General features: G+C 48.7%; 1 protein-coding gene across 1 annotated transcript; it reads right to left on the bottom strand.

The window, feature by feature from the left end:
- Positions 1 to 19858: 19858 nt before the first annotated feature.
- On the bottom strand, positions 19859 to 21152 carry LOC146345352 (GTPase IMAP family member 7-like). Its single transcript, XM_084859845.1, is given in 3 exon segments — positions 19859 to 19983; positions 19986 to 20085; positions 20328 to 21152. Coding segments are annotated over 3 exon segments (711 nt in total). The 5' UTR covers positions 20814 to 21152.
- Between the last annotated feature and the right edge of the window lie 3647 nt (positions 21153 to 24799).

The following is a 24799-nucleotide window of genomic DNA, read 5'->3' as shown; positions in this document are numbered from 1 at the left end:
ATTTACATGGACATGCATATCACATACATGTAAACCAAAAACATATATGAGGGATCTTTTGGCTCTGAACTCTGGGCGCTCAAGAAAACCTGATACCCCAGAAAGCTGAGAGGCAGAGAGCACAGCAAGGTCTTTGAAAGCAATTCCTTGATTTATTAAAGAAGACTTTAAAATGAATTTAAAACACACATCTGGGGAATTCGAATCATACATACATTTGGGAAATTAGAATCATCCATTAACACTGAGAAGGTTAAAGATAATCAACCATTTAATGTCAAGTTAAGCTAGGTGCACTTGGATGGATAGAGGTGTGTGTGTGTGCGCAAATGCACATAAACGGAGGTTGATAGAGGTGTCACACCTGAAAGAGCAGTTCTGACTCTTAGCAAGGGGGGCAGTGTGCGCGCGCGCACATGTGGTTGTCCATGGAGGAAGGGGAGAAAGTGGGGGAAAGACGTTTCAGCTTGGGATGAGTTGAATGGTGGATAAACAGACTCTTTGGGGGAGTTTGGAGGAGGGGTTAGAACAAAGGCAGGGTTTTTGGGAAAAAAGCGGATGGAGAAAGAGCTAAAGCCTAGGAGTTTTGGAGTTTGGTATGGGGTGGAATATTAGGAAAAGGGAGGAAAACAGAAGATGATGCAAAGATTTACCTCTTCTTATCTGCTGACTTGATGGGAAGTCAAGTGATGGGAAACTCTGTTGAGTTCCTTCACTGGAAAAGAAGGGGAGAAAGAGGGGAGGAAAGCAGGGGGGGGGGTTGCTCTTCTGAGCAGAAAGGGTGGAAGGAATCCTCTTTCCTTCTCTCCCTCTCTGGATGTTCTATGAATTTGGGTTGCTGTTTTTATCCTTCTTCTCTCAGGATTTAGTAATCAAAATAAAACCAGTCTTTCTTCGAAGATTGCTCCTGGATGTTGGAAAATGGATTTTTAGCTGTCAGACATTGAGGGAAGAAAGAAAAGGGGATTCTCTTTCTTTCCTGATGTGAGGAAAAGATGGGGAATGATGGGTGCATATCTCTGGCTTTCTCGGTCCAGGAGAGCAAGATAGCCAGGGGGAATTTGGTGATGGCCTTAAACAAAGGTGACAGAAGGGTCATGTAGGTACGCTTGCTTACACAATGTTGGGTTTTTAGGGTCTCACAGCTTTAAAAGCCATTGAATTCATTATTTTTAAATACAGTTAGAAATCAGTGTGAAGTATCCCACGGTGGGGGCTTTGGTGGTGGTTTTCCTGAGGCAAGATCTGAAATGTGCAAGGGTTAACACAGAGGACTTAAGGTCGTCAGAGCACAATGGCTGGCCAGGAAGCTGAGTGCAAGAAATCCAGAGATGCACTTGGGTTGTTGTTGTTTATTCAGTCAGTCGCTTCCGACTCTTCATGACTTCATGGACCAGCCCACGCCAGAGCTTCCTGTCGGCCGTCGCCACCCCCAGCTCCCCCAAGGTCGAGTCCGTCACCTCCAGAATATCATCCATCCACCTTGCCCTTGGTCGGCCCCTCTTCCTTTTGCCTTCCACTTTCCCTAGCATCAGCATCTTCTCCAGGGTATCCTGTCTTCTCATGATGTGGCCAAAGTACTTCAGTTTTGCCTTTAATATCCTTCCCTCAAGTGAGCAGTCCAGCTTTGTTTCCTGGAGTATGGACTGGTTTGATCTTCTTGCAGTCCAAGTCACTCTCAGAATTTTCCTCCAGCAGCGCAGTTCAAAAGCATCTATCTTCCTTCGCTCAGCCTTCCTTATGGTCCAGCTCTCGCAGCCATAGGTTACTACGGGGAACACCATTGCTTGAACTATGCGGACCTTTGTTGTCAGTGTGATGTCTCTGCTCTTAACTATTTTATCAAGATTTGTCATTGCTCTCCTCCCAAGAAGTAAACATCTTCTGATTTCCTGGCTGCAGTCAGCGTCTGCAGTAATCTTTGCGGCTAGAAAGACAAAGACTGTCACTGCCTCCACGTTTTCTCCCTCTATTTGCCAGTGATCAATCAAGCTGGTTGCCATCATCTTGGTTTTTTTGAGGTTTAACTGCAACCCAGCTTTTGCACTTTCTTCTTTCACCTTCGTCATGAGGTTCCTCAGCTCCTTCTAGCTTTCAGCCATCAAAGTGGTATCATCTGCATATCGGAGATTGTTAATGTGTCTTCCAGCGATTTTAACTCCAGCCTTGGCTTCATCAAACACAGCATGTCGTATGATGTGTTCTGCGTACAGGTTGAATAGGTAGGGTGAGAGTATACAACCCTGCCGTACCCCTTTCCCAATCTTAAACCAGTCCGTTGTTCCATGGTCTGTTCTTACCGTTGCTACTTGGTCGTTATTAGAGATTCCTCAGGAGGCAGACAAGATGACTTGGTATCCCCATCCCACCAAGAACTTGCCACAATTTGTTATGATCCACACAGTCAAAGGCTTTAGAATAGTCAAACAGAAATAGATGTTTTTCTGAAACTCCCTGGCTTTCTCCATTATCCAGCGGATATTGGCAATTTGGTCTCTAGTTCCTCTGCCTTTTCTAAACCCAGCTTGTACATCTGGCAATTCTCGTTCCATGAATTGCTGGAGTCTACCTTGCAAGATCTTGAGCATTACCTTACTGGCATGTGAAATAAGTGCCACTGTTCGATAGTTTGAACATTCTTTGGTGCTTCCCTTTTTTGGTATGGGGATATAAGTTGACCTTTTCCAATCTGTTGGCCATTCTTGTGTTTTCCAAATTTGCTGGCATATGGCATGCATCACCTTGACAGCATCATCTTGCAAGATTTTAAACAGTTCAGCTGGGATACCGTCATCTCCTGCTGCCTTGTTATTAGCAATGCTTCTTAAGGCCCATTCAACCTCACTCTTCAGGATGTCTGGCTCTAGCTCACTGCCCACACCGTCAAATCTCTCCCCGATATTATTATCCTTCCTATACAGATCTTCCGTATATTCTTGCCACCTTTTCTTGATCTCTTCTGCTTCTGTTACTTCGGTTGTACAAGGCCTCAATTTTCTATGGGACCTTCTTTGCTGCTCTTCTCCGAGATCAAAAAACCCTAGTCCCCTTCCAGATAGGGCTCTGTCTTCTCAGAACAGCAGAACTTGGGGGTGCTTTGTAACAATTCTCAGGCTTGTGATGGCTCCCTTATCTCATGTGTTTTTAAAAACAAAATGATAAGCTGAACTCTCCTACAGGGGATGCGACTTTTTCTGTGCTTTATTTAATGAACTGCTCCATGAGGCCTAAAACTGGAGCCCACACTGACCCACACGGAAGCTAGCCTGTGCTTTGTTCTGTTTTTAAGCAGACTCTTCCACAACCTAGTCCTGTACAGTGGCTATTGTCAATACAGAGCTATGAATGGCTTGTATTGCCCCTTTTGAAGCTTTGGCTTTAAGCTATTAAGCTTGGGGCTAGTTTAAATACTGAGGTTGAGGTTCTCTTCAACCACTAAGGAATCTCTGTATGAGCAAAGCTGCAAGTCCTGTAAGTTCTTGCTGGATTGTCCCTGGGATTTCATTTTTTAATCAGGTAACCGCCCTTGTGGACTGTGGGAATGCCATGGACATAATATACCTCGACTTCAGCAAGCTTTCGACAAAGTGCCCCATGATATCCTGATGAGCAAACTAGCTCAAAGTGGGCTAGATGAAACAACGATCCGGTGGATCCACAGTTGGCTACAGAATCGGACTCAAAGAGTGCTTCTCAATGGGACCTTCTCAAGCTGGGGAGAGGTAACGAGTGGGGTACCGCAGGGCTCAGTCCTGGGCCCAGTGCTCTTCCACATTTTTATGAATGACTTGGAGGAGGAGGTGCAAGGAATGCTGATCATATTTGCAGATTACACCAAATTGGACGGGATAGCTAATACCCTGGAAGACAGAAACAACATTCAAATCTTGATAGCCTGAAGCGCTGGGCAGAAAACAATAGAATGACATTGAATATGGATAAATGCCAAGTTATGCACCAAGGAAAAAGAAACCAAATGCATGGTTACAAGATGGGGGACACGTGGCTCGACCACCCTACAAGCAAGAAGGATCTTGGAATTGTTGCAGATCACAAGCTGGATATGAGCCAACAATGTGATGTGGCTGCAGAAAAGGCAAATGCTCTTTGGGGCTGCATTAATAGAAGCACAGCTTCCAAATCCCGGGAAGTATTAGTTCCCCTCTACTCAGCACTGGTTAGGCCACATCTGGAGTACCATGTCCAGTTCTGGGCACCGCACTTTAAGAAGGATGCAGACAAACTGGAGAGGGTTCAGAGGAGGGCAACAAAGATGATCAGAGGACTGGAAACAAAGCCCTATGAAGAGAGACTGAAAGAACTGGGCATGTTTAGCCTTGAGAAGAGAAGACTGAGGGGAGATATGATAGCACTCTTCAAGTACTTGAAAGGTTGTCCCAGAGAGGAAGGCCAGAATCTCTTCCCGATCATCCCAGAGTGCAGGACACGGAATAATGGGCTCAAGTTACAGGAAGCCAGATTCCGGCTGAACCTCAGGAAAAACCTCCTGACTGTTAGAGCAATACGACAATGGAACCCATTCCCCAGGGAGGCAGTGGGCTCTCCCACACTGGAGGCGTTCAAGACGAGGCTGGACAGCCATTTGTCAGGGATGCTCTGACTTGGACTCCTGCATTGAGCAGGGGGTTGGACTCGATGGCCTTGTAGGCCCCTTCCAACCCTACTGTTCTATAATGCTATGATTCTATGAACTATAGGCCTGTTGCTAATATCCCCTTCATGGGCAAGGTGCTTGAACAGGTAGTTGCCAACCAACTCCAGCCACTCTTGAATGAAATGGATTATCTAGCTACATTTTAATTGGGCTTCTGACCTGGTTTTGGTACAGAAACTGCCTTGGTTGCCCAGCAGGATTACCTTTGCTGGGAGAGGAACAGGGAGAGTGTGACCATGTGGATTCTCTTGGACCTCTCGGTGGCTTTTGATACCATCAACCATGTTATCCTTCTAGATAGGTTGTCTCGGCTGGGAGTTGGAGGCACTGCACTGCAGGGGTTCCACTCCTACTTGGATGGCCGATTGCAGAAGGCGGTGCTGGGGGATTATTGCCTTGTCCCTTGGCTCTGTTTCATCCCCCTGTGCTGTTCAACATCTACATGAAACCACAGGGGGAGGTTATCTGGAGATATGGGCTGAGGTGACACAATATACAGATGACACCCAGCTCTACCTCTCCTTTTCAGCAAAGCCAGGTGAGGCAGGGGATGTTCTGAACCAGTGCCAGGGTGTGGTAATGGACTGGGTGACGGCCAATAAACTGGGGCTCAATCCAGGAAGATGGAAAACCTGGCACCTCCTGTTTGGGTTCTCCTCTTATCAGTAAAGAGTGTCATTGAGCCAGTCATCAATTACTGACAGTTCGCCACTTTTGCTGCCTTCTGGGAAGCCTCAAAGATAAGACAAGTTTCATTACACTTGTACCAAGAGGCCAAACTGAGTTGCTTGGGGTATGGAATTTCATATTTTAGTCCAGAATTCTCTTGGAGGAATCTAATTATCGAATTTCCTAATGGGGCAGCATGGATAACGTGACACAAATATGGAAGATTTCCTGATTTGCCACAGTTCTCAGGCTGCAGAGTGCCACAAGGAGGTATCGGACAAGCACAACACACAGCAGCCAAAAGACTCTCTTCATCTACAGTTATTTCTAGGCTGCCTTCAGGGTGGAACCCTGGAGAGGCAATGGGAACGACATGCTGTGGGGTAGAAAACAGTTTGAGAAACTGGTGTGCAAAGCCCTCCCCTTTCTCCGCGTGCGCTGCGCTGCCCCGGCATCCCACTGTTGCTAGCTCTTCAGCCAGTTTCACTGTGTCATACTATGCATGCACAAGTGCAGAACATGCCCAGCGGCTGCGGAAAACGTGGAAGGGGTGTGGGTGTGTTAGATAAAAAGTTCTTGCTTTCGATTTAGAAGAAAAGGATGCCAGGCAGGCAGCAGTGGATCCAACACTATTTTATTGATCGTTTTGCAAAACGGGTGCAGAGCAGTCTGGACCCCGAGACATGTGTGCAAACGCCTTTTATACCATATCACTTCTATTGTTCTTACAAGTAACCAATGAAACAGTCAGTACATCAGCTTACCAAGTCAATAGCCAATAAACAGTCAGTATCAGCTTACCAAGCCGTTAGTCATGAGCGCGTCAGTATGGTTCCCTTTTTGCTCCGCCTACATTTTTCCCGCCTCTCGGGCTCTTATGTAACTTTAGACGCCAACGGTTATGGAGTCTCTTTTTCTAACAATTCCCTCCTTTAAGTCTTTACTCATGTCTTAAAGCGTTTAAAACAGAGTTTCTTTATCAGCACAATAAAGCAAGAGCATCTGTTTTGACAGAGCGGTTTCAATTAATCACTGGGATTAGCCTCTGACGCAGGGGATAATGCAACAACTAAATAATACTGAAACTCTTACCATCGCTACAAGCGAGATAAGGATTGAGGCCACTAGGTGTTTCTATTTTTCAAACTATCTCTCTAACCAGGCGGTCACGGGGTTGTTAATTTCTGAATTCTCAGCTAACTCCTCGGATAAGGCGGTGAGGCCCCGCAAGGCCCTTGTTACTGTGCCGTCTGGAGCAGTGTTGTTAGGGATGAAGGTGCAACATCGCCCACCTAGCATAACACATACCCCTCCTTTTTCTGCTAACATCATATTAAGAACACGCTGATTTTCCTAGGCCATTTGGCTAGTGGCATCTAGTTGCTCAGCCAATCCCTTTACAGCATCACGGGTATAGTTTATTGAGAGTCTGGCACGCCTCTTCTCCCCACGCATCAGGGTGTTGGAACAAGCGGATCACACAGGTGAGGAGGGAAGGAGTGTCTCACCCCAGAGGAAAAGGCATCACTCTCACTACCGATCTTCCTGCGGCACAAACAAAACAGTCAGACTTATTTAAGGACTTGGCGGTATACTTTACCTATTCTAACCACACATCAGTCCCTTTTGTTATTGGGATCCCTAGTCTGGCTTTCCAGGGACGCTTTTCCACCTCAGGAATTTGCACCAAAGGTGGTTTGGGAGACGCAGGTGGTCGAGGGTCTCTTTTGACGGGGTTTAGTTTACCTTCTTTTTCTTTTGCCTTCCGTATTAGCTGATTGACGGTTTGGTGAACCTGTGATGGACTCCACTCACCTAACCCCCATTGAGAAATAGTCCTCACACTCCCTGGTTCTGGTAGCTCCCCTCTGTGGAGGCAAACTGTGCTACTTACTGGTAGAGTGCCTCTCTTTTCACCAGTGTAAAGTGGCTTAATCAATTGTACTTCATAAACCCCTATCCCATTACAAGTGGTGGATTTCTTGGACTTATAGTACTCCGCTCCCAAAGAGGACCTATAGAATGCCTCTCCCCAGTGCCCATTTTCTTGGCAACAGTTCCTTGTTGCCCCGGCTGTTATGCAGGAGAGCAACATCAGGATCCACAGCCACTTTATTTTAACAATAGTGGTTATGTTATCAAGCCCGATTGAGTCAGATCCTGGCCTTTCTTAGGTGCTGAGATTTAGAAACAAGAGGCGATTGTGGCTCCTGGATGGCTTCTTCGCCTGTGTCCCTGGCAGCTTCCGGTGGGGTGCCAGGGAGCAGAGGACCGTTGCCCGTGTCCTCCTGTTCTCTCCGGGTGACAGGAGGAGGCAGGGGTCGTCTAAATGGCTCCAATCGACTGCAATGTGTCTATTATTTGCTAGAACCTACAAGTTTTATACATGAATGGCTGGTTGGTCCCACTAGGTAGGGCCCTTCCCACCCTTCCTTTAAAGCTTCTTTATTTTACTTTTTCAGCAATACTTCATCTCCCGGTTGGAAGAGATGGATGGGGGCATCCAGCGGCAATCTCTGGAACGGGACAGAGTAGGCTCGTAGCTGTGAAAGAACAGACTGTAGAGAAGTCAACTGGCCCCTTAACATTTGATCTCCCATCACCCATTTGACCTCCTCCCTCTTTCTGCAGTGTACCCGAGGCGGGAATCCAAACATTCGCTCAAAGGGGGACAGCTTTATGTCTTTTCTTGGCATTTTTCAAAACTTTGTTAGGGCTATTGGCAGAGCCTCAACCCAAGTGAGTCTTACCCCTTGCTGGAACTTGGTTAGAGTCTCCTTGAGACTCTTGATTGGTTTTTTCAACCTGCCCACTCGCCTGGGGTCTCCAGGGGCAGTGTAAGTGCCACTCTACCCCCAGGGCTCGTGCCAACCCTTGCGTAACAGCTGAGGTGAAATGTGAGCCCTGGTCGGATTCTATAACTTCAGGCAAGGAGAACCGGGGCACCACCTCCTGTAACAACTTAGCAACTACAGTTTTTGCTTGACAGTTTCTGCATGGGAACGCTTCTACCCACCCCGTCACTATTACAAGCAAATACCTGTAACCCCTACACGGTGGCATTTCAGCAAAATCAATCTGTACCCTCTGGAAGGGATAGTACGCCCATGGTCACCCTCCTTTTGGTGGAGGGGGTGCCCTGGGGGAGTTAGTTTTCTGGCAGACCTCTCAGGTTGCGGCTAGTCGATAGGCGCGCACAGTTAGGCCAGGAGAGACAAATAGCCTCTTGCAATAGTCCATCATGGCTGATGCCCCAGGGTGTCAAAGAGAATGATGCACTTGTTCTAGGATAACTCCCTGCAGGGTCTGCGGGAGAAGCAGTCTTCCATCCGTCATCTGGATCCATTCATCGTCGCGGGGACTCACTTTGTGTTCTTGTGCCATTTGCAACTCAGAGGGGGAGTATGTGGGGCGCTCTTCCCTTCTGGGTAAGACAAGGAATGTCCCTTGGATTCCTTCCTTGGCTGCTCTCTTTGCGGCCTCATCTGCCCTTTGATTTTCCCGCTTCCATTTTTCTTCTCTCTCCCTTCCATGGGCTCGGACGTGGATAACAGCTACTTGCAAGGGTAGTTGGAGGGCATCTAGAAGGTCCACTATTAAGCCGCCATTGGCTACCGGGGATCCATTTGCTGTAAGGAATCCCCTCTCCTTCTACAGTTGCCTGTGAGCATGCACAACGGCAAAGGCGTTTTTGCTGTCGGTGTACTCGCTTCCCTTTGCCTGCCTGCAGGGCTCTTGTTAAAGCTACCAACTCAGCGGATTGGGCGGAGAAATGAGGAGGCAGTCGTTCTTCGTGTACACTCTCGTCTTGGGTAACGACAGCCGGTCCTGTGTAACACTTTCCATCTAACATGTAACTAGTAGGGGTGTCAGAGAATTTCTCGCCGAAACTTTGGGGGGCCGAGTGCCAACGTATTCAGCCCCCCGAAGTAGTTTCGGGGAGAAATTCTCCGCACCCCCCCGCACCCCGCACCCCCCCCCCGGGATGGGACTTACCTTTCCCGAATGTCGCTCCCGGTGGCGGGTCACAGCGGCGGTTCGGCAAGGCTTCGACAGGGGCAGGGGCGGCAGCCGGTCTTTCGACCAGCTGCTGCCGCCGCAATTCCAAGAAAAGTAAAAAAAAACAAAAAAACGCCCCTGTGATAGGCTACGTGACGATTTACGTAGCCTATCACGGCTAGACTTGCAAAGTCAGCCGTGATAGGCTACGTAAATCGTCACGTAGCCTATCACGGGTGACTTTAAAAAAAAAAAAAAAAGCGCGTACGGCTAATGGCGGCCCCCATAGGGAGCCGCCATTCGCGTTCCTTATTTGGTTGCTGTAGTCTACGTAAAGATTACGTAGACTACGGCGAAAATAAGGGCAACGCTATTTGCGTTGCCCTTATTTTCGCCGTAGTCTACATAAAGATTTACGTAGACTACAGCGACCAAATAAGGAACGCGAATGGCGGCTCCCTATGGGGGCTGCCATTAGCCGTACGCGTTTTTTTTTTTTTTTAAATCACCCGTGATAGGCTACGTGACGATTTACATAGCCTATCACGGCTGACTTTGCAGATCTAGCCGTGATAGGCTACGTAAATCGTCACGTAGCCTATCACGGGGGCGTTTTTTGTTTTACTTTTTATTTCGCGGCCGGGCGAGGCGCCTCGCCCCCGGCCTGAATTTCGGGGGGAGAAGCGAAGCGCCTCCCCCCCACCGCGAAGCAAGCTGCAAGACGAGGTAAGTGACTTTCGAGCACTCCTAGTAACTAGACCCGTCTACAAACAGATCTTCGGCTCCCTCTATTGGTTCATCTTCAAGATCTGGCCGGACTTTGGTGTCTAGGTCTAGTACTTCGAGGCCTTCATGATCTGGGAGCCCCGGTCTACTCCTGCCCTGTATTGTCAGCAGCAGTGTGGCGATATCGACTTGGATTTGGTATGGCCAGGGCAGGTGGCGACACAAGGGCAGCTTTGAGACTGAGGAAAGACTTATTTATTTCTTTTTAGTCCATTTTCATTTATTTAATTTATCTTTTTGCAGCGCCTCATACAGCGGTCGCGCCGTCTCCCCATCCATGTAGACAAGAGGGTGGGCAGCTGGCTGGGGTTGAGGCACATGGAGATCCACCCAGGAGGAGATTTTACATCTCACAGAGTTGCGTCAGGGCAGGGCCCCTAGAGGTCTTCATCACCAATGCCCTCAAAGGCGTAGTTGCCATGGAAGTTGTTGGCCCCAATCTCAGCAGAAGAGCTGGAATGGCTGATGGCACGCAGACTGACGGAGCCCAGTTTGCTTGAGACCTTTGCAATAGACCCCCTGCTTGCATCAGGAGAATCCAAAAGAGGGGGAGCCTTTACTGCTTGCTGGCTGCTTAGTCAATAAGTCCCTTCTTAACAATGCCACCGGACAGGAGGGGGTACAGACAAACATGTGTTTTAGGTGTGTTTTCCTAACCTTGGTGAGCAAGGGATGAGAAAGGGGCACTCGGGTTGCCCTTCCCTCGACCCCCATTATGGTGGTAGATCCCCCACTTCCTGTTGGTGGCCTGCTAAGGGGGAGGATGGACAAGGCGGCCCCTGTATCTACAAGGGCATCGTAGGAGCGGCCCCCAACTTTAATTTTGACCATGGGGTCCCCTCTTGCCTCGGAGACGGCCAAGAGGGCGCCGGGCCCCTGTCTGTCCTAATCTCTTGTTCATACAATACTCTTTGCTCTTCCCCTCTACTTTCTCTCTCTTTCTGTTTTAGGGCTTCACAGTCTCGCTTCCAGTGTCCAATCTTTTTACAGAAGGCACTGATCTTTTCCTAAGGGAGGCCCTTTTCTGTTCCCCTTCATCTCTTTAAAATCTTTCTCGAGGGCAACCAAACGATCTTGGAGAGTGTCCTCGAACTCAGTCATAGACCCAATCTCGGGAATTTTTAACGGTTGCAACTCTTGGGCAGGCTCCCTTGGGGGAAATGGAGGCTGGGGCGGGCGTGGTCCCCTCCCGACAGCCGTCCCGTAGGGAGGAGGAAGCAACGGATCCTCGGGGGCCATAGCTACCACCCTAGGTGTTCCCTTCCTCGTCAATTTTTTCTCAGTTATCACAGGGAGGGCCAAGGACATACATTTAACTACCCACGGGACGGGCCTGCTGCCGAGGGGTACGCAAGTTGCCCATGAATCAATATAATTCTTTATTTATTTATTATTAAATTTATTAATCGCCCATCTGGCTGGTCACCCAGCCACTCTGGGCGATGTACAACATACCATAAAACAATTTAAAACAATAAAATTCTACCATAATTTTTTTTTTAAAATACCCTAACCCACCCCAAATGCCTGCCTGAACAACCACGTTTTTAATGCACTACGGAAGCTCATTAAAGAGGGGGCATGACGGAGTTCCCTAGGGAGGGAGTTCCACAGAGTGGGGGCCACCACAGAAAAGGCCCTCTCCCTCGTCCCCACCAGTCTAGCTGTCCTGGCTGATGGGACAGACAGAAGGCCATCCGAGGCTGATCTTGTTAAGCGGCCTGTCTGGTGCTGCTGGAGGCGCTCCTTAAGATAGGCTGGGCCGGAACCATATACGGTTTTAAAGGTCAAAACCAACACCTTGAATTTGGCCTGGAAAACAACTGGTAACCAGTGCAACTCCTTCAGCACTGGAGTGATGTGATTTAATCAGGCGAGCCGTCGCGTTCTATACCAGCTGCAGCTTCCGAACCGTCTTCAAGGGTAACCCCACGTACAGCACATTACAGTAGTCTAAACAAGAGGAGACCAGGGCATGTACTACCGATGGGAGCAGATGGTCGGGAAGGAAGGGGCGCAGCCGCCGTATCAGATGGAGTTGATACAGCACTGTCCGGCTCACAGCTGACACCTGAGCCTCTATGGACAGCTGGGAGTCCAAAATGACCCCCAGGCTGCAGACCTGGTCTTTCAAGGGTAGCCGTACCCCATTCAACACCAGGTCAACACCAGGTCAATATAGGGGAACTGATCCCGACTTTCCGTCTGTGTTACTATTGTATGCACAGCAGATACCAGGGTTGGGTACAAAAGACCCCTCGGGTGGCCATTTGGGTTCTAATACCGGCCATTCCCAGGTGCAAAGAAGGACAAGTCGATCCTTCATCATTTTAGTTCCATAATCTTGCTTAAAATGTAACCAGTTGCGCAAACAACACTCCAAGGGCATATGGGACTCTCCTGTAGGCCTGGATTGGGACCCGCCCATGACGGTGGGGATTTCAATCAACAATTCTCACGCTTTGCCCTCCTCTGACCCAGCCTGTCACCAGGGTAGGGAAATGCAGATCGGGGCTCCTCACTCGCTTTGCCCATAGGCGTCTCACACAATCACAGACGTACCACCGTCCCGCGTGTATCCCCTAAAGTAAGCTGTTTCACTTACCCCAAGGCCTCCTCTGTCCCACCCGCAGCCGCGTCCAGCTGCCTATTGATCCACTGCCGGTGCCAAAAAGGAGTGATCACGTCTCCCTCTTCCTCTGGCATTGGTCCCCAGGCGCCTCTGCCGCCACCATCGTGAGGAGAAGGCAGTGTAAAACAACTGCCTGTGGCCACTTCTCCTCCGCGGCCCCTCGGCTCAGCGCGAAGGGGACGCGCCCCGAAGCAGGATCCGAGTCACGGCACCAAATTGTTAGATAAAAAGTTCTTGCTTTCGGTTTAGAAGGAAAGGATGCCAGGCAGGCAGCAGTGGATCCAACACTATTTTATTGATCGTTTTGCAAAACGGGTGCAGAGCAGTCTGGACCCCGAGACACGTGTGCAAAAGCCTTTTATACCATATCACTTCTATTGTTCTTGCCAGTAACCAATGAAACAGTCAGTACATCAGCTTACCAAGTCAATAGCCAATAAACAGTCAGTATCAGCTTACCAAGCCGTTAGTCATGAGCGCGTCAGTATGGTTCCCTTTTTGCTCCGCCTACATTTTTCCCGCCGCTCGGGTTCTTACGTGACTGAGGCGCCAACCGGTTATGGAGTCTCTTTTTCTAACAGGTGGAGGCCAACCTTACCGGGCACTCCTCCTGATACCCAGGACGTTGGAGAGAGAGAGAGAGAGAGAGAGAAGCCACATGCCCAGAAGCCCCTGGACGGTCTGAACAAAGGCGGTGGGGAGGGATAGAATGGGTAACGGTAAGGCCTGCACTGACCTCCGAAGGGCTTGGACTGGGGCTGGGCCAGTCAGGAGACAGCCAATAAAATGTTCTGTGTCAGCTGTGGGGTCGACTTGGGGCTGGCGGGTTTTCTTTTGTTGCTCAGCCAGAAGCACTGGTTGGAGGAAGAGCCTGAACCCAGCCGTAGCAAAGGAAAGGCCAAAATTACCCCAGCCACAGGCACCAGTTTCGTGTGGGTTTATGTAATAGTTCAGGCGCTGCCATGGTGGGCGACAGTGCCCAGGTGTGCGGCCACTGAATGAAGGTGCCTGACCTGGCGGTGCTTTTCTGCAGCAAATTTCATTCCTTCTGTAACCTTGCTGACTAGCTAATGCAGGTCACACATGAGCTCAGATATTGTATGCTTTGTGGTTCTAAAATCAAAGTTGCTTCATATATATATGTTTGTATATACAGTGTGTGTGTGTGTGTGTGTGTGTGATATCAAATATTCAATGGGTGTTTTTATCATAAATTTGTGAACAGAAATAACTTGCAACATGTGTTAAGTAACAGTACAATTCCAATTTCTTCAATACCCCTAAAAGAGAGAATATTGCATACAAAAACAAGAGGGGCGGGGGGGGACTGAAATCCACTGATTTTAGGGATCAAACCCTAAAGCACACCAAATGCTTTCGGAGTCCTGAGTCCAAGATGACCCTCTTCTCCCACAGAGATGCTGACGAGGGCCCCTCTTGCTGCCGCTGCAGCTTGGGCCTGCCTTCTGCAAGAGCAGGGACAGGCCTCTCGGGAAGTCCCAGGCCTAGGGATGTCAGAGAATTTCGCCACGAATCTCGGGGAGGCCGAATGCCAGCGCATTCGGCCCCCCGAAACTGGTGGCGAAACGGTCTGCCCCCCCGCCCCCCACGGGACGGGACTTACCTTGTGCGAATGTCCCTGGCGGCAGCGGTTCGGTGGCGGTTCGGTGGCGGCAGCCAGTCTTCCGACCGGCTGCCGCCACCGCCATTTCCAGTAAAAAAAAAACAAAAAAAGACCAGCCAGAATTTCAGGGGGGAGGGACAGGGCGCCTCCCCCCCGGCCAGAATTTCGGGGGGGAGGGACAGGGCGCCTCCCCCCCGGCCAGAATTTCAGGGGGAAGGACGGAGCGCCTCCCCCCCACCGCGAATCAAGTTTCGTGAAAGGTAAGGGACTTTCGTACATCCCTACCCAGGCCCCAGGCCTTCTCCCTCGGGCGGCGTTCCCTCTTTTACTGGCAGGGCTGACTGCGGTATTTTCCACATACACACACACACAGAGGTGACGCCATGGAAGCAGCTTCAGCAGGTCTGCCATCACACAGGTGTTAGAGACTTGAAACATCTGACTGAGAAAACCCAGAAGCACGAGGCCTCCCGGAGCCACACAGACAGCAGGTGCAGCTGGCAGTTTTAGGCAGAGCAAACATTGTACAGCAACTGGACAAGGACACCACGGATCTGTGAGGAAGCACAACCAAGAAGTCAAGAACAAGTGTTGCAAGAAAGCATTTGAGGAGCATATTACTAACATCATAGCATCATAGAATAGTAGGGTTGGAAGGGGCCTACAAGGCCATCAAGTCCAACCCCCAAGGCCAGCAATACATAATTATTTAAATATATCAGAAGCAGGAAACCAGCTAGGGAGGCAGTTGGATGGTTGGATTACAGTGGAGTTAAAGGAATACCAAAGGAGGGTAAGGAGATGGCAGAGAAGCTGAATGAATTCTTCTCATCGGTCTTCACTCAGAAGAGTCATAGAATTACAGAACAGTAGGGTTGGAAGGGGCCTACAAGGCCATCAAGTCCAACCCCCTGCTCAATGAAGGAGTCCAAGTCAGAGCATCCCCGACAGATGGCTGTCCAGCCTCGTCTTGAATGCCTTCAGCATGGGAGAGCCCACCACCTCCCTAGGGAATGGGTTCCATTGTCGTATTGCTCTAACAGTCAGGAAGTTTTTCCTGATGTTCAGCCGGAATCTGGCTTCCAGTCACTTGAGCCCATTGTTCCATGTCCTGCGCTCTGGGATGATCGAGAAGAGATCCTGGCCTTCCTCCCTGCAACAACCAACAAGATATAGGACAGGTACTTGCATCTCAACTGATGTTTTCAGGAAGGGAGTCTGAGGAACTGAGGCAAATAGTGGTGACAAAAGACGAAGTTCTCAACCTTATTGACAAACTGAAAGTCAATAAATCCCCAGGTTGAGGTGGTATCCATCCTAGAGTTCTTAAAGACCTCAAATATGAAATAGATTATCTTCTAACAAAAATATATAACGTGCCCCTAAGATCAGCCTGTGTAACGGAGGGCTAAGAGCTTTGAAAGATCAGGTTCGTAGTCTGGGGGTATCACTGTCACTGGAGGCCCAAGTGGCCGTGGTGTCTTGGAGTGCCCTTTACCAGCTTTGACTGGTTCTCCAGCCACTACCTCTCCTGGACAGGGATAGCTTGGCCACAGTGGTACAGGTAGGGATGTCCGCGGAATCTGCCATGGACTCAAATGAGGCCGAATTCCATTGAATTCAGCCCCCCGGAATCCATGGCGGAACGGACTGCTCCCCACCACCACACCGCGAACACGGAGCGGACCGGATCCTACCTGCCTCCAGCGGGTCGGGTCCGGCCACTGCGATCCGCCGTCCATCTGCCGCCGTTATGAGGACGCTAATGGCCTCTGGTGTGGCCGATACCATTTGCGTCTGCACTGTTAAACATGATAGGCTACGTAAATATTTACGTAGCCTATCACAGCTAAAGCAGGGACGCAAATGGCATAGCGGATGCCATTTGCGTCCCTGCTCTTTGCCGTGATAGGCTATGTAAATTTATACGTAGCCTATCATGTTTAACAGCCCGGATGCAAATGGCGTCAGCCACACCAGACGCCATTTGTGTCCACAGAGTGTCGGCGGTGGCGGCCAGAAGTCCGCCAGCAGATGGGCCCAGCCAGTGGCTCCGCGGACTCACTGCAGAGCGGAGCTGGCTGGGGAGGATGCCGGGGGGAGGACCGGATCGCCTTCCCCCCGCTGCGCACCCAAGCAGACGGAGGTAAGTGGGTGCTACTAACCTCAAGACTGGACTACTGCAACGCACTCTTTGTGGGGCTGCCCTTAAGGCTGCTCCGGAAGCTGGAGCTAGTGCAGAATGCAGCAGCTCGGATGTTGTTGGGACCTGCCCCTTTACAGCATGCAACTCCTTTGCTGAGGGAACTGCACTGGCTGCTTATTCGCTACTGTGCCAGGTTTAAGATTTGGGTACTAGTGCATAAACCTTAAACAACTTGGGACCAGGATACTTGAGAGAGCGCCTTCTCCCTTATCAACCTGCCTGGTCACTGAGGTCATCAGAGGGCCTGCTCCTGCTTTTTCCGCATAGACCTATGGCCTGTTTGGATTCTGTCCAGAGAAGAGCTTCGTTGTGGTGGCCCCGTTTCTATGACATCCCTGCCTCTGGAGGTCAGGCAGGCACCAACACGTTTTTTGGCGCCTCCTGAAAACATCTGCCAAATACTAACTTTTTGAAGGTGAACATGTTTGATATCTGCTATCCTAAATGTCCCAGGCATCTAGTATTGTAGGCATAGCCTTTTCAAAAGCTTAATGAAATTCAATAAACAAAAAACTTTCAGTTTAATATGTTCTGTTAAGGACTTTCCATGTGCACGCAATCTCCGAAATGCCAGGAAATTAGGGCTGTCAAGGGCCATTCCCTTAACAAATGCCTTATTTAGGCAATATACATATGGTATTGTAGCCTATGCTGTGGTTAGTTCCAGTTTCACCAGCACCTTGGAGATGGAAGGTTGTCAGTGGCGGAGGGGTGAACCTGAGTCCCAGATTTATCAGCTCACTGGAATGGACACATGTAGTCTATGCAACTGAAGCTATCATGCAACTGAAGCTACCATTCCACATTACTAGCACTCATCTGGCAACCAATTCCACCTACATAGAATGAGAAAATTGGAAGGGAGCTTGAAGGAAACACCAGTTGCGGGGCACATGACCAGGAGGGTGCTGCTGCGCTCATGTCCTACTTGGGGGCTTCCCACAGACAGCTGACTGGCCACTGTGTGTACAGAATGCTGCACAAGATGAACCCTTGGTCTGATCCAGCATGGTTCTTCTTATGTTCTTTGCATTATAGCAGGGCACAAATGGCCTTTTCATTTCACTCAGTCCTGCCATTCTTCTTAGATAGCAAGCGCACTCCACTCATGCTCAAAGGAACTTTCCTTAAATATGGTTTTTTTAAAAAAAAAAATTGAAGACTCAATTATGTATCTTAAACAAGGAAAGCATTTAATGAAATTGCCATACATCAAAGACAAGCATTGCAGAAATCAAAGTATTCTGGCATTGGTTAAGCTGTACCTCCCCCAGCTATATGACCAGGGCACCCAAAAGTAAGGAAGCAACCGAATATTTTTTCTCAGGAACTCAGCTCATCCAGCAGAGAATTGTTTGGAGTCAGCAGGTATGAAGGAACCTCTTTAGTCCTACTTCTGAGCAGCCTGGTCATCACTCGTGGTCTAGGAAGTGTGTTCTTCTGATTCCGTGTTCACTGAAAATTCCCATTTATTGACCTGTGCAACCTTCTGAAGACCTTCCTCTGAAGGCAGATGAAAGGGTAGCATCTCCCAGGCAGCTAGACCCTGGCCCTGACCCTTTAGCACCCACAACTCCGTGCTCACACCCGAACCCTATACAAACTCCTGTAGCTGTGAGGGCTGCTTGCCTCTCACGTGAACTATCTCCTCACTACCGTTTCACTCCTGCATTTCTATCCTGCTTCCAAAACTGGTCTGTGGGAATGGTGATGGTTGGTTATTAATGACAGATTTGGGTGCTGGGACAACCGTCATATTGCTCAGACTACTGCATCTGCTCCTGCCTCTCCCAATAAATCAGGCCTCGTAGGTTGGGCTTTCTCTGTGTGTGACAGGTAGGGATGGGTGAGATATTAATTCGATTAATATTAATTTGAAATGTAATGAAATTTAGCAGCTTTGCACCTGTAGAACCAATAAATGAATAGGAACAGAGTTGCACACTGAAATTCACACTTCCCCAAACTTAGCGTGACAGCCCTCCACTTTTAAAAAATGTGCCCATCAGGCCAATGTGTGCACAAAAATGCACATGGCAGTGAAGGTAACACTGAGAAGGGCAGTATTATAGGGAAAAGCTTCCAAAAATGCTCTTGTGTTTGCTAAAAGCAGCCATGGAGAGGAGGGGCTGATCTGGATCAGGAGCGGAATAGGGGCTATTTATTTATTTATTTATTTATTGCATTTATACCCCGCCTTTCTCCCTCTCGCAAGGAACCCAAGGCGGCTTACATTATCCTCCTCCTCTCCATCTTATCCTCACAACAACAACCCTGTGAGGTGGGTTGGGCTGAGAGTCTGTGATTGGCCCAACGTCACCCAGTGAGCTTCCATGGCCGAGTGGGGACTAGAACCCGGATCTCCCAGCTCCTAGTTCAACACTCTTGCCACTACACCACACTGGCTCTCAAGTGTCTTGTGTGGGCAAGACAGGGAGTTTAACCATTACCCCAAAATCATAATCTAACTCACGGAGAGGAGGAAGGAAAACATAGAGAGGAAAACGTAGAGCCACGATAGGTCAGGATGGGCAACTGTTGGAAATTTGAGAAACTGTCCTGGGCACAACCACAAAATGGCTGCCACGACTGGGCCTGGCTAGTCACAGAGGAAAAGTAACCTGCCCAAAGGTTACATAAGAAGCTGCTGTTTACTGAAACGACCATCGGTGCTTTGGGCCCAGCACTGTTGACACCGACTGGCAGCAGCTCTCCAAGGTTCCAGGCAGGAATCTTTCCAGCTCCACCGGGAGATGCTGCCGGGGATCAAACCCGGGACCTTCTGCGTGGAAGCAGGGGCTCTACCACTGAGCCACAGTCCCTCCCCTCCTGTAACAGCTTCCATGGGAAATTAAGCTGGCAGCAGCTAGCGGCTCTCACTGTGCTCTGAAGCTTTCCCTGCTGCCAGAAAGAACATATAAAAATACTTTTAAATAGAAATTGGGAGGACGAGGGTGCCTCAGTGGGCACCAAGGAAGGGGTGTGGGGGCAGACTGGTGCCTGGAGGCTACTCCTCGGTCCAAACTGCCTGCCACCAATGGTTGTGTTTAGCAGCAGCAGCAACAAGAGGCTGGAGAGGCATTCCTGCCTACTTTGGCTTTAGGCCAGCTAAGCATTATGGATCTCTAGCCCCCCTGAAACTACAGGTGCTTGGTCACACTCTTGGGGCGATTACAGCCAGATAAGCATTTTACTGAAAGACAAGTCAAATTGGTCTCTATCATATGTTTTGGTCTTTAATGGGAGGGGGGGTCTTCACTAGACCCGTTACACTATGTTACACACCCAGTAGAGAAGAGGTCCGCCTTTCTGGAGCGTGTGGTTCTTGACGGACTCCTCTTTGTCTTTCTCAAACATGTGTTCAGTATAGTGCGGGGCTTCTCTGTTCTCACCATGGCATCAATCGTTCGAAGCAGCTCCGCCACCTGGTCAGCCCTTTCCCTGCCTTTCACCCTGTTGTTGAAGGCGAGGCACCGGCCGCCACACTGAGCGATCTTATTTATTTATTTATTTATTTATTTATTTCTATCCCGCCTTTTTTCCTCTTGCAAGGAACCCAAGGCGGCTTAAATTATCCTCCTCCTCTCCATTTTATCCTCACAACAATCCTGTGAGGTAGGTTGGGCTGAGAGTCTGTGACTGGCCCAAAGTCACCCAGTGAGCTTCCATGGCTGAGTGGGGACTAGAAACCGGATCTCCCGGCTCCCAGTCCAACACTCTAACCACTACACCACACTCTCTGACGCTGAAGGTCTCGATCTCCCTCCGCCAAGAACTCTTTGAGGGATTTGTCCTCCAGATCCTCTTTGCGGGTGAACAAGATGATCATGTACGCCTTTGCTCTGAGGCTGAAAATCTGCTGGATTAACTGAGCAACCTCCTTCTCCTCCTGGCTGAAACAACCCAGCTGAACGACTTGTATGATGGCGTGGGGTCCTGGGTAGCTGTAGAACACGCATCTTTTAATCTCTTCGCATGTCTTTTCTTTTGGAACGCTGGTGTCAAAGAAACCAGGGATATCGACAACCACAATTTTCCTACCATAAATTTCAGTTTCAAATTTTATACACTCTGATGTCACTGAAGAGGCTGATGTGGCAGATAGAAATTTTTTGTCCCCGAGGATGGTATTTCCTTTTGCACTTTTTCCAGCGCCAGTTTTCCCCACGAGGACGATCCTCAGTTCATTTGCTATGACAAATATGTGAAAGAATGTAGGCATCTGTCATGGCAGGTAAACTCAGTGATTGCTAGTGATGATGGCCAGGCAGGTGCCAGGAGGAGAATGGAGAGAAAGGGCTATATTCCTTCCCTGCTGCTAATCTCCATTGCACAGTAGCCATGGCTCGGAGTGCACAGAACAGAAGCTCCTTACATGGCTCCCCCAGAAATATACCTCTCACCCCCCAACCCCATACACACCTCCATTATACTGCTGGGTATTCCACAGGAATTAGACATTAAGTAAACAGTACACAAGAATGAATATGCAATGCAACATTTTGCAGTGCAATAAAGATGGAGCTGATTGACACAATTCAGATCCCTGTGAGAATGATGTAAAGTCAGGAAGCTGAATGACTTACCTTGACTGCTTCCAGCCATATTCACACAACTGAGATAAGCCACTAGCCAAAAGCTGGAATTTCTAGATTAAAAAACAAGACAAAACAAAGAATCACCTAAAGGGAATCCCACCAGATGACTGGAGAAATGTGCCTCACAGAATTCGGCTCCACATGATTTATTTGACACAGATATAGAAAGTGGATGTTCTGCTTTACGGAGAATGTCCTAAGCACTGGCACCATGCAGCATTTGGTTTTACGTATGTGCCAATATTGATAATTCTGTGACATCCCGCTGGGTCAAGAATGATGCTTGCCAGGTCTGCACTGAAAACAAATATCTGCATCTGAGAGGCATGCATCTCTGCTTCTTCCAAAAGATGCTTAACCTCAGGCTTTAGTGAAACCCCAGAGGATAAGCTGGAGTGTTGCTAGGTACATTAAAGATCCAGGGCACAGGCCCATATCAGAAATTTGCATGTGCTTATATATCTATATGTCTATATCATTATTAGCATCACAGCAGTAACAGTAATGCTAAGGCCGGTCAGTAAACTGAGCATTCTGCCCTGATGATCAGGGGGTGAGTTGTTCTAACCTTTATAAAATTGAAACAGTTTAACTGACCTTTCCAAAATTGTCATGTACAATCAACACTTCTTTCTGGAAACTATCTCAAAAACTTGTGGTTGTTTGGTGAAATATTGAGGGAGAAATAGCAGTTTAACAAGAAAAAGCAAAAATCCCTCCCTCGGACAAATGTCTTTTCAACAATTTATATTTATGATTTTCTTTGCTTTAGATTTGTGAAAAAACCAAATTTATTTTATCTTCAACATTGATGATTTCCTATTCCTTGTGTATTGGGGTTGGTGGAATACCTTGTTTTAAACTGCCATTTTTTAAATAAGCTTTTTAACAGGTAATGAGAGTCATTGGCGCTCACCATAAGCCTGTGCAGTCTCAGTAGCACTTCTCAGCTGTTGGCTTAGAATAATGAGGGGGAAGGGGAACCCCTGCAGCCTTTCTAGGCCCTGCTTCCATTGTGGCAGCCAGTTTGGTTTTCCTACCAGGCCACATTTTCTGGTGTTTTAGAGGGAACCACCGTGGCCACCGCCACTAAAACAAAATGGCTACCTAGTTTGCCAGGGATATCTGCTGGGAGAATTGCCAGCTTGGAAGGTTAGTGAAGAGGTACTGAGCAAGCACAGGACAGAAAAACAGGCTGGGATATTTTAAAGTAAGTAAATGCTCCGAAGACATGCTGGTAGACATCCGTCAGTGTGTGTGCCTCCTTCTTCCGGCCTGTATAGTTCTCTTTCTGGGCTGAGTTGAGTTTCACTCTCTCCTGCCCCCCAACTTCTCTTTAAATGAATTCTGTTTTAGCTTTGTGTTACTGAATCTCAGCCACAGAGGCTTAAAAGTCTCATACTGTCATTTGCGGGGAGAGATTATAGATTAACGCTGCGCTCCTGTGCTGTCTTTTCAGAATGTCTGTTCCACTCCCAGTTAAGTGGGTCTAGGATTGCAGCCTTAACCCCTCGCCAAGAGACATGTCGGTTTAGGAAAAAAGAGAAGGGGAATAGTCATGCTTCTCTTGAAAAGGTCCAAAGCCCCCCTGTGTTGGAAGCCAGCATACCTCTGACAGCAAGAGTGAGGACAGGAAGCGCGGAGTGCGTGTGTGTGGACAGGAAGGGAGGGAGAGGGGTCTTTTCTTTCTGACAATTGAAGCTTCTCACCAGGATCCGAAGGGCTGCTGTTTTGAAACAGCAAGGGAGTTTTAAAGGGTGTCTACTTCCTTTCTTCCTTCTTTTGAGGGCGTGGGGGAGAGGGGAAGGGTTTGCACATGTGCATTTGGGCCGTGGGTCTGTGCCCCAGATCTTTAAAGTCCCGAGCAATGCCCCCACATGCTGCACTGATGTGTACCTAATTAAACGGTAATGGACTGGATGAGGGCTAATAAACTGAAACTCAATCCAGACAAGACGGAGGTACTGTTAGTGGGTGGTTCGTCTGCCCGGCTAGGTGATATTCAACCTGTTCTGGAGGGAGTTGCTCTCCCCCTAAAGGATCAGGTTCGCAGTTTGGGGGTGCTCTTGGATCCAGAACTGTCACTTGAGGCACAGGTGAACTCAGTGGCACGGAGCACTTTTTATCAGCTTAGGCTGGTATACCAACTACGCCCTTATCTGGACAGAGATAGCCTAGCCAAAGTTATCCATGCTCTGATAACTTCTCGTCTGGATTACTGCAATGCGTTATACGTGGGGCTGCCTTTGAAAACGGTCCGGAAACTTCAGCTGGTCCAAAATAGGGGAGCAAGATTGTTAACAGGGACTGGCCTGCGAGCTCATATTACGCCAGTACTTTTCCAGCTGCACTGGCTGCCAGTCCATTTCCGGGCCCGATTCAAAGTGCTGGTGTTAACATTCAAAGCCCTTAACGGCTTGGGGTCAGGTTACCTGAAGGATCGCCTCCTCCCATATGTGCCTGCCCGGACCTTAAGATCATCATCAGCGGCCCTTCTCCGTGAGCCCCTGCCAAAGGAAGTGAGGCGGGTGGCTACTAGGAGGAGGGCTTTTTCTGCTGTGGCACCCCGGCTCTGGAATGAGCTCCCTAGTGAGGTTCGCCTGGTGCCTACATTGTACTCGTTTCGGCACCAGGGGAAGACCTTTTTATTTTCCCAGGCATTTTAGCATTTTAGCTTTCTAAATTTTTATCTTTGCTCTTTTAAATCTGTATTTTAAACTCTTGCACTGCTGCTAGGTTTTATTGTGGTTGTATTGTTATATTGTGGTTTTAATGTTCTATATATTTTAAATTGTTTTATTGTGTGTTGTTTGGTTTTAATTTTTGTGAACCGCCCAGAGAGCTTCAGCTATTGGGCGGTATAGAAATGAAATGAAATAAAATAAATAAATAAATAAATAATAAACATGCTTGTCTGTCTCAGCCCTGACAGGAGGGTTGGGGTGCTGTCTGGGGGAGGGGGTTATCTTCTGGGCTAACGGCCATTCTGCCAAACCTCCCCCAACATCCCCCCCCCCGCATTTCCACTGGTTGTTATGGCACATAGGGCTCACACGGACTCAACGGTACGTTGGCAATCTCAGGGCTTGCCTGCTGCTTGCTTGGCATGCCGAAAAGTGCTACTGCAGAGCTGTTGCTGGAGTCAGAGCACAGTGGCATCTCCCAGGAGTGAATGGGGGTGGCAAGAGCAAAAGAGATGATCATCGTAGTACAAAAGAATCCTGCACAAATGCTGTCTAAAACCTCAATCAAACTGCTCTCTCTCCCTCTTTCTTCCACTCATGCGAAGCATACTTACTTGGCAATAGATTCCCAGAGAAATCAGTCCACGTAGTTCTGATCAGGCTGTGCGAGCTCTTGCCCCAGAACACCCCAGAACGGGACACCCCTAAGACCCTCTTGGCAGGGACGAGTTTTTATCATTCTTGACTTTGTGAGCTAAATACAACTTGCCAGTATTTACACCTTGCACTGGAAAACTCGTTAATATTTGCTGATGTACGTACGTGTCCTCTTAAATTATCTACCTGCTTCCTGGAGGTTAATGCACAGTGAGCCCAAATGGATTCTCTGCACCCTTTTGACAGCTGAAAGATTGAGACCACAACAG

Source organism: Heloderma suspectum, chromosome 5, assembly GCF_057233095.1.
Source record: "Heloderma suspectum isolate Gila_16-S chromosome 5, 16-S_ref, whole genome shotgun sequence".
In the NCBI taxonomy this organism is placed as follows: Eukaryota; Metazoa; Chordata; class Lepidosauria; order Squamata; family Helodermatidae; genus Heloderma; species Heloderma suspectum.
This window is presented reverse-complemented; position numbering and strand designations above follow the sequence as displayed.